Source organism: Salarias fasciatus, unplaced genomic scaffold (assembly GCF_902148845.1).
Source record: "Salarias fasciatus unplaced genomic scaffold, fSalaFa1.1, whole genome shotgun sequence".
Lineage (NCBI taxonomy): Eukaryota > Metazoa > Chordata > Actinopteri > Blenniiformes > Blenniidae > Salarias > Salarias fasciatus.
Window position 1 is genome coordinate 40,098 of NW_021941256.1, and position 10,371 is coordinate 50,468.

At 44.7% G+C, this 10,371-nt stretch overlaps 1 protein-coding gene across 1 annotated transcript; it reads right to left on the reverse strand.

The window, feature by feature from the left end:
* Positions 1 to 5,525: 5,525 nt before the first annotated feature.
* Positions 5,526 to 7,679, reverse strand: LOC115384579 (forkhead box protein I1c-like). Its single transcript, XM_030086833.1, has 3 exons — positions 7,648 to 7,679; positions 7,037 to 7,608; positions 5,526 to 6,100 (listed from the first exon to the last, which is right to left on the reverse strand). The coding sequence occupies exons 1-3, from the start codon at positions 7,677 to 7,679 to the stop codon at positions 5,526 to 5,528; spliced, it is 1,179 nt and encodes a 392-aa protein (XP_029942693.1).
* Between the last annotated feature and the right edge of the window lie 2,692 nt (positions 7,680 to 10,371).

A 10,371-nucleotide genomic window follows, 5' to 3' on the forward strand; every position in this document is an offset into this window, starting at 1 on the left:
CAAGTTGCAGGAAATGCATCACAAACAGGAAACAAAACAAACGGGTCTCATTCATTCTCCATGTCCAGATGAGTCCAGGATAGTCAGTCCAGGTCCATCAGCTGCGGTTCCAGAACCTTCTGTCAGATCGTTCCTCAGCGGTTACACCACAGGAACAGCTCTCTGTGTTCTCTTCTCATATCAGTCGCCTCATAATCTCATGATCAGTCAAACTAATAACCAGGTCAGTTTAAAGTCCTGAAAACGCAGAATAAACCAGCAGATTTCAGTCACTCCATTACTTTTAGGTACAAACTTTCTCTGTGTTCTTCTTCATGAGCCAGAATTTTGTCAAAGAGACAAATTGTTGTGTGAAAGCGACCTTTTCCTGATCCGATCACATGATCGGAAATCAGGGCTGATCTTGTGGTTTCGGACTCGATCGGAGTCTCCTGCTACATCCTGATCAAGGATTGGTGGTTATAGAGCATCTTCCTCCTCTAACGTCCAGATTATAGAGCATCTTCCTCCTCTAACGTCCAGATTATAGAGCATCTCCTCCTCTAACGTCCAGATTATAGAGCATCTTCCTCCTCTAACGTCCAGATTATAGAGCATCTTCCTCCTCTAACGTCCAGATTATAGAGCATCTTCCTCCTCTAACGTCCAGATTATAGAGCATTTCTTCTCTTCTTCTTGGTTGGCTGTGGTGATATTTCAGATTCAGATTGTCAACCAGCTGCATCAGGTGACCCACGACACCACCTGGTGGTGCAAACTGGTGTTGCAAGACTAAATAAGCAGACTGGGAAAACTTTGCGACCTGAGAATATTTTTTTCCCATTATCCTCTGATACGTCGTCACAGTGTTTCCTGTGATTTGGGTGATTATTGGAGCGTTAAACGATGACACGTTTTTGTCCGTGACCATGTCTGAAGTTCAGAAGTTCCAGAGAGCAGAGGACCTCAGCTCTGTGGCCCGTCGGAGTTCAGATGTGACGATCCGGCCGGAAGAGTCGAGCAGCCCGCCGGTTCCAGGTGCGACTGACGTGTGGTTCCTGTTCCGGGGTCGTCTGAGGACACGGCGCCGGCGCGCTGTCCTGAGTTCACACCACAGCCGGCGATGCCGATCGCTCCGTGTGGAACAGTCGCCTTCTGTGCTCCGTCCGAGGTGCTTCTCATTAGCGAGGCGTCGCCTCTTCCCTCTCCCATCACCGGAGAACACCCTGGGTTCTGGGGAAGGGTTCACGCCGGGGCATCAGCGTACAGTATACAGTCACCGATCGAAATAGCCCCCGACGGTCCCACGTACAGCCCGCTTCCCAGCCGCCGCCGCCACAATGGAGCTTTTCAAAATGGAGCTGCGCCGATGCCAAATTAGGACGAGGCGGCCGGCGTTTCGGCCGCAGAGAAGAAGGCGATGGAGCCCCGCCTGGGCCGGTGGACCCTCTCTAATTGAGAGGTTCACACTCAGCAGCCGGTATTCACGGCCTGCCAGGGCGGAAAAGGCCCGGGAAGCGTCTGCTTGACGTCGACAGTCAGATCTGGGTCGTCCGATCGCCACCGAGGAGTCATTAGGGAGCCAGAAACATCCAGCCGCTGATTCAAACTCCCAGGATTTGGACGCTTCCACAAATTAGATCAGTGCTGTATTAGTCTTTGGCTGCGGAGCCGTGTTTATGAAGAACTAAATTCATAGGGCTTAATTAGTGGGTCACAGCATAATTAAACCAGGGTCACATTAGTGCAGAACAAGAGGTGAGATACTTTTAACAATGTTTTATTATGATCAGGGTTCATCGTGAAGGGAGGCAGAAAGCTTTAAAGCTTCTTTATTGTTCAGAAAAAAGACGTCCTGATGCAGTGAAGGGACAGAATTCATGTCTCAGGTGTTCAGATTCTCATCGATTTGTCTCTTTGATCGACGGAAATGAACAGAAGAGATGAATTCAGAAGAGATGGAGCTGCAGCAAAGACGGTTAAAGCCCCAAACTTCCTGTTTTAACGTCAAGTCCAGACAGATTCTCATGTTAGAAAAGGACGACATCAGGATGTGAGTGGATGAGCATTCAGGACTTTCAATAAACTAAACTGTAGTTTTTTTTCTTCATTTATTTACTTCAGTACATTTCAGAACCTGCATTTGGAATTTCAGCTTTTAAAGGCTGTCAAAAGATCAATTTTTAAAATCGTGATTAATTGCATTATTTCCGTAGTTAGTCACGATTATTCACGGTTTGAATTCTATTTTTAAAACTGTGATGTTTTGCATTTGAAGGCAGTTTTCAGCTCAGAACAAAAAACATTCTTCAGTCCAAAAGCTGAATTTAAAGTCACTGTTGGCGTTTCTTCCTGCAGCAGCTGATTTCTGACCAGAGCGTCTTCATCGGGAATCGAACATAGAAAGAACTTCCTTTTTCACCTGGTTTAATTTTCTTTCAAAATAAAGCACCATGTAGCCCAACTTAATACATTCTTCAAGTTAAAGATACAGTTTTCAAACTGAAAGCCTAATTTATGTGATTAATCACGATTAAAAAACATAATCTTTAGTCATCCTTACATTAATTAATCACAATTGATTTGATTACCTCTGACAGCTTTTGTGAAGGTCAGTTTTTACGTGGTGATAAAGAATCTAATAACTTTAAATGCTTTTCCTTGAAGACGAGCTGGAATCCAACCTGAAGCCCCGTTTATGACTCAGACCTTTCAAAATAAAATGCATCATCTCAGCGTTCAGCGTCGGTTCAGGGAAGTTTCGCGTTTCGCAGAAACATTTTGAGAACCGTGTAGTTTTCACGTCGGTCCACTAGTGGGTGCTGTGGGTTGTTTTAGTAGTGGAACCACACACACTGCAGAGAACACGGAGAACAAAACACTGTAAACGTCAACAACGTGACAACAAGAGCCGTGTTCTCACATTGTTAATGTTTACAGTGTACTGCCCCAGGAGCATATGGACCAGGACCAGGACCGGGACCAGGCGTGAAAGCAGAACCAAGACTGGGACCAGAACCAGTACTAGGACCTGGATTTCCTCCTCCTCCCACCCCCTCCTCCAACATAAAGCTGCTCCTGCTGCTCTTCAGTTCGCAGTTCTTTCCACAGTCGAGGCCAAAACAGACCCAAATCCAGGATAATGGCAGCGGAGGATGATATCAGTATCGCTCCGTGACGCCAAACCACCTGTAAACACGCACAGTGTGAAAACCTGACGGGAAAACAAACAGAGGCGTGAATCCCGCCGCCGGCGAGCGCCATGGGTGGCGGGGCGCCTCCTGGGCTGCTCAGCGGGAGGCAGAGCAAGATGGCCTCCGCTCAATTTAGGACAAACGCCGGCTGGATAAAGGAGACAAAGGAGACGCCGGGCTGCCATTGGTCGGCAGGGACGTCTTCACCTCTCCTCTGATTGAAGCCCGGGGATCGGCGTGACGGCCGCGGCACAATGGAGCCATTGTTTCTGAATCAAGACGTCTGTCAGCCGCCGTCTTCGCTCCGCCCTGAACTCCGCTCCACACACCACCGCTAACTCAGACCTCAAGTGATCACAAACCTCTGCACACGACAAAACAGAACCCAAACTGCACATTCTGTGTCTCACTTTTCTGCAAATAACTAGAAATACTCACATTAATAATTGTATTTTTTGTAAGTTGTTTTCATAAAAAACAAAACAAAAATGTAATTCCAAGAAAGCAGTTTTCATTATACACATTTTACCTCCTTTTAATTATTTGTCAGTCTCAAGTCATGTCAAACATTTTAATGTGTATTTTAAAGTCTTTGAGTTGATTCCCACAAAACCATTAAACATGGAGTCATTTTATACTGATGGACTTTAAAGTCTAATTAAATTAAATTAAATCCAATGCTTCCTTCAGACCAAAGTTATACTTGAATTCTTTCAACAAGTAGTTTTAGTCATGTTTGTAATTTGAAAACAATTTGAAAAAGATGTTTTTTACTGACATCTACATAAAGTACAATAAATACAGAGTAAATGTTTTTACTTTAATTGGGTGGATACTGTGGCTTTAATTGAGTCAAATATTAACAATGCAATGAAATAACAGAGGTTATGAAGCCACTGATATTCTAAACAGTCTCTCAGAAAAGTGCTCAGGTATTTTTAAACAGCAGTACTTTTACTTGTAATAAAGTACATTTCACTGTCAGAGCACTTTTTCCTCCAGGTTCCAATTTTAAACACATTTTGGAACAATTTCAAAACAAGTTCAAGCTTTTCAATTTTCTTAATAAATTCAAATTTTCTAGATTTTTTTGAAGCATCAAATGAAAGGAGAAGGATTTTGTATTTTCAGAGTTTTAGGACAGTGATATTCAACAAAGAAAAGAAATACTTCAATTAATCCCAGAGGGATTTAAAGAGTGTTTCGTTAACTCCTCACTGCCATCATTCATTAGCAATCATATTAAACAAACAAACAAACAAACAGAATTCTGTGCATTTTTGTTAAATGAAGCACAAGTTGATCGTTTCACGACAGATAAAGTTAAGATGTAAATACTGGACGGAAAAGATGAAAATGCATCTAAAAAGTGTTAAAATGCCCAAAAAGTCACCGAAACATGAAGAAGGGCCTGTTTAAAGGAGAAAAGGGAGGAATACCTCCACTGAAATGCGTGAATTGATGCTATTTACTGGAAAAGGATGCGTGACACTAAAGTGGAAAAACAAAACATGTTTATTTGAATCACAGTCGAAAGCGCCTGGAAGCTGTGTGCCCGGTAAAAAGGTAAAAAAGAGACAGCAGTAGATACAACAGCCATTCAATGATTGTCACACTGAATCCTGAGAGAAACCATGATATAAGATATAGCTTTCAATATATGTAAATAAAGATATATATTTGTATATTCATATAAATTTATGACATCTGGGTTGGACTGATACTGTTTCCGGTGCTAATGTTCACTTCTGCCTCAATCGAACTATCGTCAGACAACAGTAGAAAAATGCCTGTTTTGCATAAATAGCATAAATAGTCACCAACTATTCTTTTTTTTCCTTATAATTTACAAAAATACACATTTTTCAGTCCACATGTATTTACAGCAGCAGCCGGAGCTGCGCTTCAGTCGGAGCGTTTCAAAGATAAGGCGACTTCCTGTGAGTGTGTGTGTGTGTGTGAGTGTGTGTGTGTGAGTGTGTGTGTGTAATCAGTGATTATTACTGCATTTGTCTGAAGATACAGGCGAACTGGGTCGTCTGTGGCTCTGAGGTAGCGGCGGTCTCACCAAGGCAACTTTGGTCGATCTCTGTCATCGAGTGAAAGAATTTGGCCGCTTCATAGAAATGTGGGTCGGATTTGGCAAAGAAATAAGAAAAAAACAAAACAAAACAAAACGAAACAAAAAGAACCAGAAAGCAGTGAGTTCGACGGTGAAACAGGAAGACGGTGAACACGAGGGGAGCGAGCCGAGGGTCCGGGAGCTCCGTCAGGGTTTCTGGCTCATTCCGCCGCCGGAGTGTGTGTGAAGCGTTGCGGCCGGCGTCTGACGGCGTCCCCCGGCGCCCCCCCCTATAGCTCGGCCCCCTCCCGGGGGTAGATCAGGCTGTTGACGCTGAAGCTGTTGTAGAAGTGGCCGTTGAACTGTCCGCCCTGCCCGCCGCCGCCGAACGCGTTGTAGTACACTCCCCGGTTGAAGTGCAGCCCGTCGCCGTGCTCCGGCGCCGCCGAGTCCTGGCCGCCGTGGTAGGGCCCGAGGGCCGTTATGTTCCTGTTGGCCAGCTCGTTGACCAGTCCCAGGGAGCCCTGGCGGCCGGGGCCCCCGGCGCCCAGCGCCGACATGTTGCCGTAGAAGTTGTTGAAACAGGCGGCGGTCGGGGCCAGGCCGGGCGGCGACGAGGACGACGGGCTCTTGTGGCTCTCCGCCATGGCGTCCATGTCCGGGGAGGCCGGCCCCAGCAGGTGGGGGCTGTCCGAGGGCTTCAGCGGGGCGCCCGCCGCCGGCCGGCCGTCCTCCGCCTTCGTGGCCCCCGCCGCCGCGCCTCCGGCACTGCTGGGGTCCGAGCGCCGTTTCCTTTTCCTCCGGAAATTACCGTTATCGAACATCTTCTCACAGTTTGGGTCCAACGTCCAGTAATTTCCTTTTCCTGCAGATGGAAAAGAAAAGTAGCTTTTTAAAAACTGATGAACATCTAACCTTTAAACATGTTTCACTGTTTAATTTTCTGAAGGAAAGCTGGGCTTTTTTTTCTTGCTACTTCTGCAAAAAACCCCCAAAAAAAACTGTGAACCGAAATGGTGGGGAAAACATTTACAGACGTTTGAATTTCAATCCCACAATCCCACGCATTTACTTGAAAAAAAGAAGAAAAAAAAAGGAAGTGCTTTTAAACATGGAAATAATTTTCTGCTGTCCTCATATTTAGCATCATGATCTGGATTAGTTCTGTCTTCAGTTTGAAGTCGATAAGGAGCTACATTTTAGTCATTTTAGAGAAATCAATGAACAAAAATATAGTAAAGTGGCATTTTTATGAAGAAAAAATCTGTATTTTTAAATAGTTTCTTTTCTTTTGTGCTTCAAGAATGTCAATTCTATTCTATGTGATAACAAAACATTAATTACTAAATTGTAGACCTGTTTGATAGAGTATATAGCATTTAATATATTTGGAAATATAAGCATTAATTATTAAGTAATTAAAAGTATATTTTATATATTTATATAGAACTTTTAAATAACATTACTCAGAGAAATAAACAGTTATAAAACAATATATTAAACTAAATCAGTTCATGAAAGCTATAATGGGTTAATGTGATTTTTTTTAAACGGAAGTGTTAGATTTCTGTTAGATTTTTTTTTTTTTAGCAATAAAACCAGATTATTATTATTATTATTATTGTTAGCAATAAAACCAGATTATTATTATTATTATTGTTATTATTATTATCATTATTATTATTATTATTTCTTTTCGATGTATTTCCTCCGGAGAAAGATTCCCAGGTGGCTGCGCTGCACCTGAACGCCTCGCGGCTCTGAGCCCCGCGGGTTCGGGGCGGTGGTGCGTTCACGGTACCTGGGTCGTCCTCGTCGCGCGGCACCTTCTTGAAGCAGTCGTTGAGCGACAGGTTGTGGCGGATGGAGTTCTGCCAGCCCGCCTTGCTCTTCTTGTAGAAGGGGAAGTTGTCGGCCACGTACTGGTAGATCTGGCTCAGCGTCAGCTTCTTCTCGTGCGCGTTCTGGATGGCCATGGCGATGAGCGCGGAGTAGGAGTACGGCGGGCGCACGAGCTTCAGCAGGTCCTCCTGGCTCGCGATGGAGAGCCAGCCCAGGTCCGGGCCGCCGAACCCGGGCGAGCCGGACAGGAACTGCCGCTGGGAGCCGTAGGACGGCGGGATGAAGGACGCGGGGCCGTTCCCGTGCAGGTAGGACGCGGAGGAGTTGACGGCCGGCCCGTTGAGCCACAGGTACGGGTTCGGGGACGACGCGTAGTCCCCGAGGCCGTACCCGGAGGGTCTCTGCGGGCCCGGCAGGCTCTGCTGGTGGTACATGCTGCTCAGGTTGTCGCAGTAGACCGCGGCCATGTCCGGGGCCTCCGGGGCGCCTTTGGCCGGGGAGCCGTGGAGCTGGTGCTGGCTGTGGAGCTGGCTCTGGTGCTGGTTCTGGTTCTGGTTCTGGTGCTGGTGCTGGTTCTGGTGCTGAGGGTCGATGGAGTTCATCACTCCCACAGGAGAAGCCCGGAGCGGATCAGCTGGCGGAGCAACAAGTGTCAGGAGGATGGAGCCGCTCCGAGTTTTAACAGTATAAACCTCTGACACACACACACACACACACACACACACACACACACACACACACACACACACACACACACACACACACACCCTCCACAGCCAATAGACACGCTCCGGGAGGGAGGGGGTGAGGGGGGAGTGTTCAGCCCCACCTCATCCCTGAACCTCCTCAGACCTGCAGAGCCTGGAGGAGAGGAGCCGATTACCCACAATCCATCCTGCCTGGAGCAATGTGGCATCAGGATGGGTGAATGTTACGATCATGTGAGGAAGAAGCGTTATTGATAAGAAACCAGACCCGGAGAGTCGAGCACGGTTTAGTCCCTCAGACTCCTGGACCTCCTGACGGCCGCCGCCGCGGCGGGGAACCAGAGCTTTAATCACCTTCAGACACAAACCTTTAAAGTGTTGTTTTAGGATGTACCGACAATAATATTGACATTTTCACAAAAAACAAACAGTTACTACAGAAAAGGACTCCAGCCTCAACATGAAGAGAATCTTAATGAAACCTCTAACCTCTCCTGGAGCTGTTGCATTGTGGGTATTTTCCAGATCCCCTGGCTTTGAGGCCAGTTAGAGCATCCAGGAAGCTTTAATGGCAGCAGCACTGAGATCTCAGTGTCAGTACTGTGAAGAAATGAGTTTTTGAAAGTAATCAGTCTTTTATTTGAAGTTTTTTGGCGTTCTGTCCAGATTGGAGCCTCTTGTCGACCAGTTTTGGCCCACAGGCCTTATATTTGACACTCCTGATATGGACAATAAGAATTTGAATTTGATAAAGACACTAGTGTTTCCAGCATACATGAATAAATAAACTGGCATTAAACTGATTTTAGTGGAGGAGGAACCGTCAGAGGTGACTGCTGGGTAACTGAAAGACTCCCGACGGTTTTATTTGTTTTGTACAAAGAGATTCGAGGATTTTTTTTAAGTTAACTTTTAATTTAAAATCTTGTTCAAATTCACAAACATTTTTAAAAATGGGCCATTTTTAATGATGCCTCCTGCTGGAAACACAGAGTATTTTCACAACACCAAGTTCTCTGGAGCTTTTCTCAGCCTTCATTCATCCATCCATCCATCCATCCATCCATCCATCCATCCATCCATCCATCCATCTACTCACTCACTCACTCACTCACTCACTCACTCACTCACAAAAAAAGACAAATACACATCATCTGCATTTTCTTGTTTTTAATTCATTTTATTTTATTGCAGGAATCACTGGTGCTTTAAAAACAATATTCTACAGTGGAAAACATCATTTTAATCAAATCCAAACTGAAATGATGTTTACTTTTTAATTTATCCTTTGTACATTTAAAATATAGAAAACATGAACTTAAAATATGAGAATATTTCATCAGATTGGATGTTTTTCCCCTTTTTTTAACCCGATTCTCGATAATCACTATAAAAAAAGAGAAACTCTTCAAACTTTTAATGAGCGACACAAAACTGGCAAAATGCTGAACTTTTCCAGGATATTCTCTTTTCTGCAGCTTCCTGCTGTTGACAGTGTTTCTGATCACTGCTAGAAGGAAACGACGCTCAGATTTCTGAGAATTGATCAAAATCCTCTAGAAATAAAAACCAAACGACTCTTCTCTTCTTCTTTTTCCTCTCTGGAGTTTCAGTGACAGTTTGCTTTTAATGCACTTTCCTGAAATTGATCTATCATTACCTATTAATCAGTTTACATTGTTGGATATAGTATTTATTTGTGTTACTGTTGCTGGATTCATTATAACTGTACAACGATAATAACTGAAGGATCCAGAGATGCCTGCGGACAGGCCCACTGTCATGTAGAATATATTAAATTAAGAGAAACCAGACTTGCAGAAAGGAAACTGTATGTTTTAAAAGGTTCTTAATGCTTTCATTTTTTGTAAAATGTGTAACAGATTATTAAAATCTGTTGTCCTGAAATCAGGTGAAGGATGTGTGAGTAAATGACGTTGTTCTCTTTTTGTCGGTGTTCCTCCAGTTTGTCTGAGTTTCCATAACTGAAGTGTTTGTCCTGTAAAAGAAACTGGAGAAGCTGAGCTGTGTGACGAGAGCTGACTGAGGAGTTTGATCCGGGATTGTTTTGATTTGATTGATAATCCAGGAATTCATGAAGGGGAAGGACAGCAGCTAGTGAGGCTGAAGGCTGGTTTTTCTTCCAGAAGCTCCTCTAACGTGTTCATCTGTCCACTTCAGCTGCTGTTTGATGCCAGCGCAGGAAGAACGGAGGTCGAGGTTCTGGATCATTAAACAACGTGAAAAGGAGCCGATCCAGCGCCGCCGTCCGCCGCCCAGCCGGCTGATCCTCATGATCATCAGCGCCTCAAACACAGATCCTCAGATTAACCAGACTCCAGCGAATCGGGGAGGAGAAAGAGAAAGAAAACCACTTCTGGAAATGACCTGGATCCTCTGTCATTCGAGTCTTTCAGGTTTGCTTTCAGCTGCGCTGCTCTCCTTTCTGTGGAACAAACTTGAGGACTGAGAGGTTTTCAGGATGTGCAGTGAAGAAAAACAGGATGTGATGATTTAAAACTCATATTAATCCACTTTTTATTCACAATAAAACCAATAAGAGAAGGAAGTCGTGGCCCTGAAATGA

Coding starts and splice junctions, on each gene's coding strand:
- LOC115384579 (XM_030086833.1), bottom strand. CDS start 7,679: ATGAACTCCATCGACCCTCAGCACCAGAACCA. Junction 7,609..7,647: donor GACCCTCAGCACCAGAACCA/GCACCAGCACCA, acceptor CCAGCACCAGAG/CCAGCTCCACAGCCAGCACC. Junction 6,101..7,036: donor GCGCGACGAGGACGACCCAG/GTACCGTGAACG, acceptor TTCCATCTGCAG/GAAAAGGAAATTACTGGACG.